The 16,209-nt window shown below is 42.3% G+C and overlaps 1 protein-coding gene across 3 annotated transcripts; it reads left to right on the top strand.

The window, feature by feature from the left end:
• Nucleotides 1-10,033: 10,033 nt before the first annotated feature.
• nat8 (N-acetyltransferase 8) lies at nucleotides 10,034-15,511 on the top strand. 3 transcript variants are annotated; one of them, XM_060925651.1, is made up of 3 exons: nucleotides 10,040-10,108; nucleotides 12,414-12,545; nucleotides 13,111-15,511. In XM_060925651.1, the coding sequence occupies exon 3, from the start codon at nucleotides 13,114-13,116 to the stop codon at nucleotides 13,780-13,782; it is 669 nt and encodes a 222-aa protein (XP_060781634.1). In that variant the 5' UTR covers nucleotides 10,040-10,108; nucleotides 12,414-12,545; nucleotides 13,111-13,113; the 3' UTR covers nucleotides 13,783-15,511. The 3 variants fall into 3 exon arrangements, with proteins under 3 accessions (XP_060781633.1, XP_060781634.1, XP_060781635.1); XM_060925650.1 differs by lacking the exon at nucleotides 12,414-12,545 and having other exon boundaries at nucleotides 10,034-10,108; XM_060925652.1 differs by lacking the exons at nucleotides 10,040-10,108; nucleotides 12,414-12,545 and adding an exon at nucleotides 10,310-10,925.
• The last annotated feature ends 698 nt before the right edge of the window (nucleotides 15,512-16,209 follow it).

Below are 16,209 nucleotides of genomic sequence, written 5' to 3'. Positions count from 1 at the left end.
AAGATGGCTGCAGAGTGAACCTTAGAAGGACTTTGACTTGGCTTTTTTTTTTTAATAAAGGTGAAACAACTCTGATGAAATAAGATGACATTTCCAACATGGATTTGAAAAATAAATCCACTGTTACAATTTTTTGGGGAAAAAAACACTGCAAATAATCTATGATATTTGGCTCCAGTAACTCTCAAATGTATTTAGGTTATGGATGTTATTAACAGGTGATGATGAGACTTTACTTTCAGAAGATTAATAACCAGTGCGTGAAGGTTAACAAGCATGACAAAGGTTTGAGTCCAGCCTCGTTTATATGTTAATCGTTATCATCATCTTGTGTAATGTACTATATAGCCAATAGGAAACCTTTTAGGCTCCACTTGATAGCTAGCTCACCTGAAGTTTAGCTAATCTGGATTGTGGTTTATTTCCATTCCAGTCCACAACCCTTAACTTTAATTTGGGTCTAAGCCGAAGTGATTTGTTGTATTAGTAAGATATTAACCAAAATGTTGCACTGTACAATAGACAGTATGTTATGGAATACAAAACTTGTAAAGCTGCTGTGTTGTTACAGATATGCCCATGTATGTAATCCACAATAAATCATATCTCCTCTGTATTACCTTTTTTCATATCAAGTTGACAGTTATGAAATACGATTGCCAAATTTCACATGGTGAGAAAAATAAAGCATGTGTCTATTTGGAGACTATTTGTGACATTAGTCAAAAAACAGTCAGGTTTGTTGCAGAGGGGGTGGTTTGTTATGTCTGCACATATCTGGATTTTTTTTTTTTCGCATTGTGCCTTCACCAACAAGAAAATTGGCTCTTTTTAAGGAAGAAGGTTCACTGACAATAAACATAATTTTCCTGCTGAAAATTCCGTCTTGGGCTGACCAGTAGTCTGACCAGACCATCTTTGAGTTGATTTTGTTTTATTTTTAAAGAGCTAGTGGGCTTGTTGGAAAGGGGTAATGAGGAAAACAATACGATTAGATTTGTACACTGATCTGTGCACAGATACAGCAAACTGCTATTTCTGCAACAGTACTGACTGTGTTTTTTTTTTTAATTTGTTTTTTTTGACTGTCTCAAGTTTTCTGAACACACACTTTATGCTTTAGTTTGTTTTCCATGTCAACAAGCAACAATCAAACCTCATAACAAGCATGCCAACTTTATACGAAGGTAATAAAGAGGAGATATAGTTTATAGTGGATAAACTACATAGGCATATCTTTTGTGCAGTTTTTATGAAAAACGTGTCAAAATTTAACTAGACATTACTAAACCAAAAAGTACCTAAACCCCTAACAATTTCTTTGGAATTTAGAAGTTTTAACTAAATAATTGTAAATGTCTCTTCTGACATTTCATCCCTATTTGGTGGAACCATCCATTATCTTTACTGCTTATCCATCAGGATTACAGGGGAAGCTGGAACCAATCCCAGCTGACTTCGGGCAAAGTCAGTTTTCCCTATGCTGATATCTGCACATTTAAAAATGTTCCCCCAGAAATTAGTTCTTAAAATGCTGTTCTACTATTTTGTAAAATACACAGCCACCTGGGTTGCACAATCCAGTGCATACTTAACGCCAGTCCCAAGCCCAGATAGACTGGGGAGGGTTGTGTCAGGAAGGGCATCTGGTGTTTAAAAAAAAAAAACTATGCCAAATCAAATATACGGATCTGGATGATCCTCTATGGCAACCCCTAATGGGAGCAGCTGAAAGAAAAATATGATTCTACTGTTTCGTAAAAAGGCGTAGATACACTTGGGAATGAAGTGATTGACAGACTTAGCGACACAATGGACCTTGGTATTGGGACAGGAAGGCAGCCTACCAGATGAGTAGGTGTACCTGACTTTGACTCATGTTGCTACTGCACAGACTCTGCCTCCAAATTTGACAAAATGGCAGAGGAATTTTTGACTTCATCTCTATAGAACAGAAAGGTGTGAAACGACACCGTCCATGGTTTTTACAGTGATTGGGTGGAACATTATTAATAATTATAATTGTAATACAATTGATTGTATTTTTGATTGTACAACAACCATTTTTTTTTAAATAAAAGAAGAAAGTGGCTCAAAAAAATTGCTTGAAGTTCCTCCAACATTTCTTTGAGTTGCAAGTTCCTGGAAAGGAAGAAGACTTTTATTTTGACACGGAAGTGATGGCGTTTACTCCGCTGGAGAGCGCTGAAGCCACTGAGCTTTATATAAAATCTGGGGAGCTCATAGGCTCGTCAGAGTGAAACCATCTGGCTGCCATCTTACCACTCGCATCGCATATATGACTTGTGTGTTAAACCGTGGTATTCGATCAAATTTGCCCCAAGAAAAGTATTTCCTAACTCCTCCCCCCTTCATTACCTCCTCTTATTTTCTCAACTTTACCCACATTCCTTACATATCTTGACAGTGTTCCCCTTCACTGTTATTTTTTTTCCCTTTTCCAGTTCAGTCTCTGATCATTTTTTAATGGCTCTTTTTTTTTTTTTACTACTATCATTATTTTTACAGAGATTATTTCAGTTTTTCTCCTATACAGTGTATTTTTCTCTTTTGTATATTTCATCTATCTATCTATCTATCTATCTATCTATCTATCTATCTATCTATCTATCTATCTATCTATTATACCAATACAAAGGCTGTACAATACTTCCTTTCTGGTTAGAACCGTTGTTGAAACAGGATTATTTTCTCATGTTATTTGCCATTTTCACAGTCATATCTTCACAATAGGGGCGGCACGGTGGTGTAGTGGTTAGCGCTGTCGCCTCACAGCAAGAAGGTCCGGGTTTGAGCCCCATGGCCGGCGAGGGCCTTTCTGTGTGGAGTTTGCATGTTCTCCCCGTGTCCGCATGGGTTTCCTCCGGGTGCTCCGGTTTCCCCCACAGTCCAAAGACATGCAGGTTAGGTTAACTGGTGACTCTAAATTGACCGTAGGTGTGAATGTGAGTGTGAATGGTTGTCTGTGTCTATGTGTCAGCCCTGTGATGACCTGGCGACTTGTCCAGGGTGTACCCCGCCTTTCGCCCGTAGTCAGCTGGGATAGGCTCCAGCTTGCCTGCGACCCTGTAGAAGGATAAAGCGGCTAGAGATGATGAGATGAGATATCTTCACAATATTTATTGGTCACATAATTCACTGTCATTTTAGACACAAAACAATTCAATTTTGATGCTTTTACTTTTTAAGACCACACAGTGTTTAGCAAATGGGGTGGTAAAAAATTGCAATGAGAAATACAACTTGGCAAACAATGTAACAAACAAATCAAATCAAGTTTATTTGTATAGCGCTTTTAACAATAAACATTGTCGCAGAGCAGCTTTACAGAATTTGAACGACTTAAAACATGAGCTAATTTTATCCCTAATCTATCCCCAATGAGCAAGCCTGTGGCGACGGTGGCAAGGAAAAACTCCCTCAGACGACATGAGGAAGAAACCTCGAGAGGAACCAGACTCAAAAGGGAACCCATCCTCATTTGGGCAACAACAGACAGCCTGACTATAATATTAACAGTTTTAACAGGTATAACCCTCAACTGTCCTCATGAGGCCGTCCTTCACAGGAGCGGTGCAATAAAACTCCGACCAGACACAGGGCACCAGGATGGATCAAGCAGGTCCGAGGGGCAGAAGAGGCCAGCATCTCAATCCCAGGATCAACATGTAACTCAGAGGGACAGATGGGGGGGGGGGGGGGAGAGAGAGAGAAAGAAAACACGTTGTTAGGTATGCCCTAAAAATGACAAGTATTAAATCTGTGTGGTAGGCTCGCAGAGACAAGAGTCTTTACATCAGGCATAACACACAACAATGGCATGTTAATATGGTAAAATATATCATGACCTGCTCTGGCTGGATGCTTGATTGGGTGATGGGAGCACACTCCTCAGCAATGATGAGATGCAGATGGGACCCTTAGGGCAGGGCTGGCCAAGACAATTCAGTTACATTTCACCGGGTCTGGGACATGCGACAGAATGTCTGACGGCCGATTCCCTGCAGGCTACGATAGCCAGTCGAGGTCTCTACCCTCTCCACCAAAAGATTTCCTGTTGACTCCATGTAACGCAGAGGGACAGATTTGGGGTGGGGGGGAGGGAAAGAAAACACAGGTGGTTAGGTATGCCCAATGTCACCTGAATAAGTAGGAACAGTATACATATTGCACCGAGTACAAGCAGGGACTCCGGCAACTAACTATGACAGCATAACTAAAAGGAGAGAGCCAGAAGGTAACACAGGCATGAGGGAGCCCCGGGACATAAAGCAGCCAGCCACTACACCGTCAACAAACTCGAGTGAGCAAGCGAGTGGGGACTGACAGCATCCATACATCCCAGTTTACCAAAACACTCTATGTCTGAGGACCCTCCAGATCTCCACCTTTACCTCATAAACACCATTAACAAAAGGGTTGACTAAACAGATATGTTTTCAGCCTAGACTTAAATGCTGAGACAGTGTCTGATTCCCGAACATTACTTGGAAGGCTGTTCCATAACAGTGGGGCTTTGTAAGAAAAGGCTCTGCCCCCTGATGTAGCCTTCACTATACGAGGTACCAGCAGATAGCCTGCACCTTTTGATCTAAGTAGGCGTGGCGGGTCATAGAGGAGCAGAAGTTCACTCAGGTACTGTGGTGCGAGACCATTTAGTGCTTTAAAGGTCAATAGTAGTATTTTATAATCAATACGAAATTTGATTGGGAGCCAATGCGGTGTGGATAAGACAGGCGTGATATGGTCATATTTTCTAGTTCTAGTAAGGACTCTTGCTGCTGCATTTTGAACTAATTGGAGCTTGTTTATGCACTTATTGGAACATCCAGACAGTAAGGCATTACAATAATCCAACCTGGAGGTAACGAAAGCATGGACTAGTTTTTCTGCATCATGCAATGACATTAAATTTCTTATCTTTGCAATATTTCTGAGATGAAAGAAAGCTATCCGGGTGATGTTATCAATGTGAGTTTCGAATGAAAGACTGGGGTCAATAATCACTCTGAGGTCTTTTACTGCTGCACATGAAGAAACAGAAAGGCCATCCAGAGTTACTGTGTAATCAGAAAACTTACTTCTAGCTGTATGTGGTCCTAGCACAAGTACTTCAGTCTTGTCAGAGTTAAGCAGAAGGAAATTAATAAGCATCCAGTGTCTAATGTCCTTAACACATTCCTCAATTCTATTAAGCTGGTGTCTCTCATCAGGTTTTGCAGAGACATACAACTGTGTGTCATCAGCATAACAGTGGAAACTAATACAATGTTTACGAATAATATCGCCCAGAGGTAACATATATAGAGAAAAAAGCAGTGGACCCAAGACAGAACCTTGTGGAACACCAAACTTTACCTCGGTACATCTAGAAATATCACCATTTATATCAACATACTGATAACGATCAGTTAGATAAGACCTGAGCCAGGAGAGGGCCATTCCCTTAACTCCCACAACATTTTCTAGTCTATCCAGAAGAATGGAATGATCAATGGTATCAAATGCTGCACTAAGGTCAAGCAACACAAGCAGCGAGACACAGCCCTGATCAGACGCCAACAGTAGGTCCTTTACTACTTTAACCAGTGCTGTCTCTGTGCTATGATGAGGTCTAAATCCTGACTGATACATTTCATGGATGTTATTCCTATGTAAATATGAGCATAACTGCTGTGCCACAGCTTTTTCAAGGATCTTGGAGATAAAGGGGAGGTTTGATATTGGCCGATAATTGGACAGCTGACAGGGATCAAGGTCAGGTTTTTTAATCAGGGGTTTGATAACTGCTAGTTTAAAGGATTTGGGTACATAGCCAATCATAAGAGAATTTATTATTTTTAGAAGCGGTTCAATTACTCCAGGCATTATCTGTTTGAATAGATGTGTCGGTAAGGGATCTAGTACGCAAGTTGAGGCTTTTGATGTAGAGATTAATGAAAGTAATTCAGTTTCTTTTAGGGGAGTAAAACATTCTAACTGATGATCTGATACAGTTATATTGTTAACTACAGGGTCACTTTCATTGTCTAACCTTAAATTAGTAGTTTGAATTTTTTGTCGGATATTCTCAATTTTGTCATTAAAAAAATTAATGAAGTCGTTGCGACTACATACTGCAGGTGTGCATGTGTTGATAGTGGACTTATTCCTGGTTAATTTTGCTACAGTATTAAATAGGAATCTAGGATTATTTTTGTTATCTTCTATTAGGGAGGAGAAATATGTTGATCTCGCAGCACTAAGAGCTTTTCTATACTTCAGGAAGCTCTCCTTCCAAGCTAATTTGAACACTACCAATTTTGTTTGACGCCATTTACATTCTAATTTTCGAGTGGTCTGTTTTAATGTGCGAGTGTCATCATTATACCAGGGTGCTAATTTTTTGTCTCTGACCATTTTCCTTTTTAGAGGAGCTACATTATCTAAAGTATGGCGGAATGTTGACTCTAAGCATTCAGTTGCCTGATCAAGTTCTGCAGGGGCTGACAGTGACCCAATCAAAGTTGACAGCTCTGGGAGATCATTTATAAAGCTCTGTGCAGTAGTTGACGTGAAAGTACGTTTAATACAGTAGCGTGGTGAGGTGCATATATTATTACTCAGACATATTTTGAATGAGATGAGACAATGATCTGAGATAACTTCAGACTGTGGAAGTATGACTATATTGTCTACGTTTAATCTGAATGTTAGTATTAGATCAAGGGTGTGACCACCATTATGGGTCGGTCCTATGACATTCTGCTTAATCCCGACTGAATCTAAGATGGACACAAACGCTGTTTTTAAAGGGTCTTCTGGGTTATCGAAGTGGATATTAAAATATCCACCAACTAAAGCTTTGTCTAAGGAAATAACCAGATCTGAGATAAAATCTGCAAATTCAGAAAGAAACTCAGAATATGGCCCCGGGGGCCTGTAAATAATAAGCAATGGAATTAACTGGGTAGACTTATTTTTTGAGGCTACATACATTATATGAGTATGAAGAACTTCAAATGTATTAAATTTATAACCAGGTTTGTGTGTTACACCTAGATAATCGTTATAAATAACTGCGACGCCTCCTCCTCTGCCAGTTAGACGAGGCTGGTGTATATAACTGTATCCAGGAGGACTCGCTTCATTTAATGCTATATATTCATTTGGCTTAATCCACGTTTCTGTTAAACACAGTACATTAAACTCCTGATCAGTAATGAGTTCATTAACCATTAGCGCTTTAGATGTAAGAGATCTAATATTTAATAGCCCTACCTTTAGATCAAAGGTGCTGGCAGCAGCTGTACAGTCAGTATGATCTAATTTTATATTGATTAGGTTACTGGAACAAACACTCTGAAAATTTCTACCTTTTTGTTGAGCTCGGGGAACAGACACAGTCTCGATGTAGTGGGCCCTGAGTGACGACTCTGTGCAGCTAGCAGACAGTCGGTTTAGCCTGTTCGTCTGCTCCCTGGCCTTGGCTCTGGATTGTCAGAAATTAACTAGGCCTGTTCTGAGACTATGACCTATGCTGCAGGAAATGAGAGCAGCACCTTCCCGAGTGGGATGGATACCGTCCCGCCCTAACAGGCCAGCAGTGCCCTCAAAATTAGCCCAATTATCTATAAAGCCCACACTGTTTTCAGAGCACCACCTGGACAGCCAGCAGTTCAGCGACCATAACCTGCTGTAAGCTACATCGCCACGCCGCATTGGGATGGGGCCAGAGCATACTACAGCATCGGCCATCGCCTTCGCTAATTTAAACACCTCTACAAAGTTACTCTTAGTAACCTCAGCCTGACGAAGGCGTATATCATTAGCTCCTGCATGGATAACTATCTTTGAGAACCTATGCTTGCCTAGGACCCTGAGATTACCTGCTATGTCCGGCGCCCTGGCTCCCGGTATACACCTGACTAAAGCTGCTGGTGCCCCTAAAGGCTGAGCTAATTTCACGTGCCGTATGATAGAGTCCCCTATAACCAGAGCTCTTTCAGGTTTCTCAGTGGGTGCATCACTAAGGAGAGCAAACCTGTTCGACACGTGATGCGGAGAGGAGTGGTGCTCCCGTGGGCGAGCCTCAGTGGTAGCTTTGGCTCTACGCTTATGCCGCCGAGCCGTCACCCATTCGCCTCGCTGTAAGGGCTCTAATGCCGGAGTTGGGGGATTACTAACTCCACCTAGGGCGTCCAGACTTTCCCTAACAGAAACTACACTGTTCTCATGCTCACTAACCTGCTCTAAAGCCTGGACACGCGCTTCTAGCACTGTAATCTTCTCCGTCAGAGAGCTAACTAATCTGTACTTATCACAAGTAAAGCTAATAGAGCTATCGCTAGTGACAGAGGAAGAATGACTAAACATCCTGCACTCAGCACACTGAACAGGCTGAAGGTGTGCCATGATGAAAAGATTCACGTACCTCAAATGAAGATCTGTTGATATTAAAGCAGATCAGATGGCCTCCACTTGTGGACTTTACACAGGAGGACAGAAAAAGAAAGCTCAAATACAACTTTTATCAGAATTATGAATGATGTATGCATTGGAAAATGAAATCATTCATGCCTATGCAAGAGGAGTTTTGTTAACTGCTTGTGGAGTGTGGGTCCAGTCCAGTTATCTTCTCGTTGAAGCATTTGGCAAGATGGTGCTGCCTGCATCCATCCTGTCGGACATAGTACACAAATGCAATGAGAAATACAATGTTAAAAGTTACCCCATTTGCTAAACACTGCATGGTTTGTGTCTAAAATGATAGTGAATTATGTGACCAGTAAATACTGTTAAGACGTGAGAATGAAGTGAAAATGGCAAACAACGTCTATCCATCCGTAGCCGCTTATCCTGTTCTACAGGGTCGCAGGCAAGCTGGAGCCTATCCCAGCTGACTATGGGTGAGAGGCGGGGTACACCCTGGACAAGTCACCAGGTCATCACAGGGCTGACACATAGACACAGACAACCATTCACACCTACGGTCAATTTAGTGTCACCAGTTAACCTAACCTGCATGTCTTTGGGGGAAACCGGAGCACCCGGAGGAAACCCACGCAGAAAGGTCCCTGTCGGCCACTGGGCTCGAACCCAGGACCTTCTTGCTGTGAGGTGACAGTGTTAATCACTACACCACTGTGCCACCCTGGCAAACATGAGGAAAATAATCCTGTTTCAATAACTGTGCTAAATAGAAAAGAAGTATTGTACAGCCTTTGTGTATTATTTATATATACATATAAATGAATGAATTAATTAATGAAAGGAAGAAGAAATATCTCATCTCATTATCTCTAGCCGCTTTATCCTGTTCTACAGGGTCGCAGGCAAGCTGGAGCCTATCCCAGCTGACTACGGGCGAAAGGCGGGGTACACCCTGGACAAGTCGCCAGGTCATCACAGGGCTGACACATAGACACAGACAACCATTCACACTCACATTCACACCTACGGTCAATTTAGAATCACCAGTTAACCTAACCTGCATGTCTTTGGACTGTGGGGGAAACCGGAGCACCCGGAGGAAACCCACGCGGACACGGGGAGAACATGCAAACTCCTCATAGGAAGGCCCTCGCCGGCCACGGGGCTCGAACCCGGACCTTCTTGCTGTGAGGCGACAGCGCTAACCACTACACCACCGTGCCGCCCGGAAGAAGAAATACATGAAAGAGAAAGATACACCGTATAAGAGGAAAAACTGAAATAATCTCCTTAAAAAAATGATAGTAGTAAAAGAGCCGTTCAAAACAAACAATGATCAGAGACTGGACTGGAAAAGAAAAAAAAAACAATAACAGTGAAGGGGAGTGCTACAAAGATATGTAAAGAATGTGGGTAATGTGGAGAAAACAAGAGGAGGTAATGAAAGGGGGGAAAAGTCAGGAGATACTTTTCTTGGGGCAAATTTGATCGGATAGGACAGCTTAACACACAAACCAGATACACGCGATGGGAGTGGTAATATGGCGGCCAGATGACGACACTCTGACGAGTCTATGAGCTCCCCATATGTTATATAGAGCTCGGGGTTGAAGCTCACTAGCTAACAGCTAATAGAAGAAGAAGCGGAAGAAGAACTGAGTCGGGCTCGGGAAAGGTTAGTAAATAAACAAAACCATTGGTAAACACATTGCTGTTAAAAACCCAACAATATATTTATCAAACTCTCTGACTGTATGTTAATGTATTGTGAGTTATTTAACCCACTTTTGTATTCATTATCACAAGTAACCCTCAGTTCGCCTTGGCAAAGTCATTTCCTTTATTTAAAGCATATATTTAGTGCTGAGGATCAGATTAAGTATTTAATTTTATTTAATATCACAGGAGAATTCAGTTTTCCATTCCTCTGGGGTTGATGTGCTGCAAAGGTGAAGTGAGGGTCAGTTGGTCAGCTGACTGTGGACATGTGAACACTTAGTCACATATACAGTCATAGTTTCACTGAAGTCTGTATAGTCCTACTGGAGGTAGAAGGTCAAGCTAGACACCACTGGAAACATCTCATTCTCATTATCTCTAGCCGCTTTATCCTGTTCTACAGGGTCGCAGGCAAGCTGGAGCCTATCCCAGCTGACTACGGGTGAAAGGCGGGGTACACCCTGGACAAGTCGCCAGGTCATCACAGGGCTGACACATAGACACAGACAACCATTCACACTCACATTCACACCTACGGTCAATTTAGAGTCACCAGTTAACCTAACCTGCATGTCTTTGGAGTGCGGGGGAAACCGGAGCACCCGGAGGAAACCCACGCGGACACGGGGAGAACATGCAAACTCCGCACAGAAAGGCCCTCGCCGGCCACGGGGCTCGAACCCGGACCTTCTTGCTGTGAGGCGACAGCGCTAACCACTACACCACCGTGCCGCCCCCACTGGAAACAATTAATTTAAAAAAATCAAACTTAGGTGAACCGGTTCATTTCCTCCTGTTTTTATGTCCCTGTTGAGATCATTGTATCGTAAAAGGTCATAGGCAAGGGTCGGAGGTGGAATGTAGAGTATCAACTTTATTTTCTAGAAGAACGACCCAAAAAGCGAATTCAATCTTCCTGGTGTCTAATTCGCACCCTAAAATTGAATAAAACGGTTAAAATATACTGGTTTGCGCAAGTTCCAAAGGCTTGTTTATATCTCACTTATGCACACTTTCACTGCCAGGGGACCGTCGTCGTGACGTCATTTAAGCCAAACGGACTGGGAGCAGCTCTGTGTTTACTTGCGAACTGAGCACACGTGTACGGACTTTGGTCGTGAGAGGTTGTGTAAAATGTCTGAAAGCGATAGCGATTTTGAAGTGAGAACTCTCCAAATTGAATATCGAGAGGTGAAACTACACTATATTGCCAAAAGTATTCGCTCACCTGCCTTGACTCACATATGAGCTTAAGTGACATCCCATTCCTAATCCATAGGGTTCAATATGACGTCGGTCCAACCTTTGCAGCTAGAACGGCTTCAACTCTTCTGGGAAGGCTGTCCACAAGGTTTAGGAGTGTGTTTATGGGAATTTTTGACCATTCTTCCAGAAGCGCATTTGTGAGGTCACACACTGATGTTGGACGAGAAGGCCTGGCTCTCAGTCTCCGCTCTAATTCATCCCAAAGGTGTTCTATCAGGTTGAGGTCAGGACTCCGTGCAGGCCAGTCAAGTTCATCCACACCAGACTCTGTCATCCATGTCTTTATGGACCTTGCTTTGTGCACTGGTGCACAGTCATGTTGGAAGAGGAAGGGGCCAACTCCAAACTGTAAAAACAGTCTGCGTGCCTAGGTGCTTGATTTTATACACCTGTGGCCATGGAAGTGATTGGAACACCTGATTCCAATAATTTGGATGGGTGAGCAAATACTTTTGGCAAAATAGTGTATATATGTATGAACCTATGGCCGCGGTGAATGTGGCTCACTGGTTTGACCGTGCAGCCTCGGAATCGGACAGCGACTCGGCCGACTCTGATCGCGGTGACCCCGGACCTCAACAAGACTCGCGCCCAAACGATTTATCCTGGTAGTTATGATAAATTCTTACTTTTGTCGTAATACTAAATAAGAGCCCTTTTGAAGAATAATTAAACCACACGGGCACACACATAATCCCTATAATATAACGTAGATTCGTTTACATTGCTAATAGTAATACAAGCATTATACTATTTATAGCCGACTCTAAGCTAGGAAAATCCCTTTTTTCTCATTTCCACAAGGATCCCTCGGGATTCTTGACTTGTCAATTGCAAGCAAAGGTAAAAATGTTTACCTCCAAGCTTCTCCTTTTTGCTTGAGCGTTGCTGCTCCGTTTCTTCTTTGACTGCTTGATTTTGTGTTCGAATTTTGTCAGAACAGCGTCAGGTTTGAGCCTTCTCTGTCCGACACTGACACCTAAACTCTCCAACAGATGGGGATTCTTCAAAAATGAATCGTCATCCAAGTGATCGGAGCACAGAGTGGCGTATTTACCCGGCTGCCAACCCTCTCGCTTCACGCGCACAATCCACTCTCTCCGCCTCTTCTCCTCTCTTGGAAAAAGGTAAAAACTTCTTCCTGAACCCGTCCCGTTGTTACAGTTCACTGCACAACAATAAGGCATGGGTTTTCTCTTTGGAAATTCCCGAACGCACGTCTGCACTCAAGCCGAACGGCAATGCAAATAAACGGAAGTGGACTCAACTCAAGCGATTTGTTTGCCATGAATGATGTCACGCGCCGAGTGGTCACGAAATTCACCGAGCAGAAATTCGCCGCGATCCGCGCTAACTTTTATTTTAATTATTACTTATTAACAATACTTCTTGGGACCAGAAGAAAATTACAGAGGGTTTTTTAACATATAAAGTTTCAAATGTGCATAAACTGAAAACCTTTGCCTATGACCTTTAAACACTTTCTTTGTGTCTCTGGATTTGTGTTTGCAGTCAGTTGTTAGCTATAAACTGTGCTCTCTGTAAACACAACTGCACAAGTTAATTGTAAATGCATTAATGTTGTCAGCTTCCTGTTTATAGATGCCGATTTTATATCTCACCTGCTCAGCCCTGCAGCTACTTGCTGAAATTTGAGTGTAATCAGTGGCACTGTGTGTATTTGGTTTGAAGGCCATGGCAGAAGTGCAGATTCGTCACTATGAGGATGATGATGAGGAAGACGTGAAGGAGATCTTCACACTTGGAATGAGCGAGCATGTGCCATCCTCATGCATGCACGTGCTGAAGCAGCCTCACACCCAGATGTTGCTAGCATGTGTGTTCTGCGCTCTGCTGACCAGCTCTAAGTCCATCTTGCTGCCCATCCTGGCTGTTACACTGCTGCTGGCTGCAGGGCGCCAGGGAATCTGTTACATGTTTTCCAAGTACATCCAAATTTCCCTGAGCAATGACCTTAACAATATCCGGGAAACGTACATGGAGGTGGCCAATTCCTGCTTTTGGGTGGCCGAGTGCCAGGGTCGGGTGGTGGGCACAGTGGCGTGCCTCCCTGCCAAGCGCATTGAGGGCTGCCTGGAGCTTAAGCGCATGTCAGTAAAATACTCTCACCGTGGGAGGGGCATCGCCAAAGCCCTATGCCGCACCGTGACTGACTTTGCTCAGCTGCGGGGCTTTCCAGCTGTGGTACTATATACTTCAATTGTACAGACAGATGCTCAGAAGCTGTATGAAAATATGGGTTACAAGAGGGTTCGGGAGTTTCTTTTCCCAGAGTTGGTTGCCAAGATCACCAACTTCACTTTATTTGAGTACAGGCTTGACCTGGAGCAGCCTGGAAACTAAACAAGAATGCAGTTCGCGTTAATGAAAAATGTGTTGCACCATTTCAGTTATTCTCTTCATGTATTTCGGTGACATCAGAAGCCCCTGTAAGTACTGTATTTGAATGTGGAAGGGGATAGTTGATAGATTGAACTTTTTATTAAAATTTTTCATTTTCCAGAGCAAGAGCAGAACATTCCCTGACATAAAACCTATTTAAAAAAATTGTTAGAATATAGAAGAGAGAGCTTAAAGTGCATATCACGGGTAAATTCAGGCGCAAGATCAATGTAATCCTTCTATTTTATATTAAACTTTGGTCAAATATCTGTAACATTCTGCATTCTCTGCAATTTTTTTTTACCTTGTGCAATACCAGAAAAATTCCGTTGAAATCAAGCCATTTGAGGCGAATTGGTCCGCCTCTGAAAACACTTTGCATTTGAATTTCCCGGGAAACATTGATTTTCGTGACGTCGCGTGCGGGACGCCTCCCTCTGAATCCTACGTCAGCGCTGGTTTGTTTATGGGAAAACGACCTGGTGGTTTTCTGCAAATTTCTTCAACGTTATCACGTAATTATTAAAATGGTTAACAGATGTATCGTAGGAGGGTGTAGCAACACCAATCATGACGGGATTAGTACTCATCGTTTCCCAAAAGACCGGACAATGAGAGAGAAATGGGAGCGCTTGGTCTACACAGGCTGTGCACTGAAACCGTGCAAAGCTCGTGCAGCCTGCTGGCGCTTCCGCAGGTAACGTCACGAATCTGGCTCCAGACTCCCTTGAGATTTTTCCAGACGCGTTTTATTTTATTTTTTCTGCTGTAGACAGATGGCCTTGTGCAAAATTACCCTTCTGGATGAGTGTGTAAAGGGGCATACTTTCATATAAAAAAACCACAAAATTAGTCCAGAATATGCACTTTAAAATCAGAGAGAGCCACCCCTTACAGAGGGAGGGGCATTTACAGTAAATCATTGTCCATTTTAAGAGGAATATTATGATGACAACAGTTCTGGGGTGTTCCATGATACTAACCGTTTTGTTCCCCTTTAATTGTGGCCTTACTGGCATTCCATTCAATTGCGGGAGAGATGTTACCGTCGTCATTTATGGCAAAGTACTCCGACAGGGCTGCCTGTATTTCTTGTTTAGTATGAGTATCTGCTAGTAATGATACATTGAGCCTCCAGTGCTTAAACCGATTGTCTAATCCTAAATTAATTTTCGTAGTAACTGGGCTATGATCAGAGATAGTGATTGGCTCAACTGTGCTTTCTTTTACTCAGTGACGGTCTTGTTTTGACATACAAAAGTAGTCCATCCTTGAGTAGCTTCCATATACTTGCGACATGAATGTAGAATCTCTGTCATTAGGGTGAAGATGTCTCCAAACATCTGCTAGGCCCAATTCTTTCATCATATTTGATAGGCCCTTAGATATCTTAGATTGAGGTTTTATCCTTACAGGCAGTCTGTCAAATTTTGTGTTTAGTATACAATTGAAAGCCTCTCCCATAATTATAATCCCCTCATCTGTGTCTGCCACAAGAGTTGCCATCTTTTTAAAAAAAAAGTGGGGGCAGTCTTCATTTGGAGCATATGTATTTAAGATGGTTATCTTTATGCCTCCAGTCGTTCCAACCACCATGACATGGCAACCTTCTTCATCTTGAAAAGTTTTTTCATTATTGTAATATGTGACGAGTCATGGAATCCACGGACCCGTGTCGGCCGAAACGAATCCGAGAAAATCTTTTGCGATTTTCTCGGATTCGTTTCGGCCGACACGTGTCCGTGGATTCCATGACTCGTCACATATACAGATTTGTTGAAAAGTATGGCCACCCCTTTCTTCTTTCCTTTCCTACATGATACACTGTAACTCTGGTCAATCCACTCTCTTTTAAATTTTAAGTGCTCTGTCTCAGATAAATGAGTTTCTTGAATAAGAGCCACTGAACATTGTAGTTTCTTTAGTTGCCCCATAATTTTTTTATTTTTCCCCTCTTGATTGGGTTATTAATTCCTCTTACGCTGTAACTAATAAAGTTCAAATAAGCCATAGTTTGTATTTACCTTTGAGATAAATACCTCTCTCTTCATAAACCTACAGTATATATCATATTAACTTGCCCAAAGAATCTTTGGTCTATAACGTACGTCAGGGAAAACAAAAACATAATAACACAGAACAGAACTTCCACCTTACCACTCGTCCACAGTAGCCTAACTCTAACTGTGTCCAATCCCCGTTGGTATTGGGGCAGAGAGGTGCGACAGTCGTTGATATATTTTATGATTTATATTGAATCATTTTGGATTAAAGGTGAAAATGCATAAAGTGATTCGTACTTCTGTGCACAGTTAATTCAGCATTTAACCATTGATGAGAATCATGATCACAAATATCCTGAGGTACATATCCCAAAGACATTCAAGT

The sequence above is a fragment of the Neoarius graeffei genome, chromosome 7 (assembly GCF_027579695.1).
Source record: "Neoarius graeffei isolate fNeoGra1 chromosome 7, fNeoGra1.pri, whole genome shotgun sequence".
Lineage (NCBI taxonomy): Eukaryota > Metazoa > Chordata > Actinopteri > Siluriformes > Ariidae > Neoarius > Neoarius graeffei.
The sequence above is the reverse complement of the archived record's forward strand: the minus strand, read 5'-3'. Positions and strand labels throughout refer to the sequence as shown.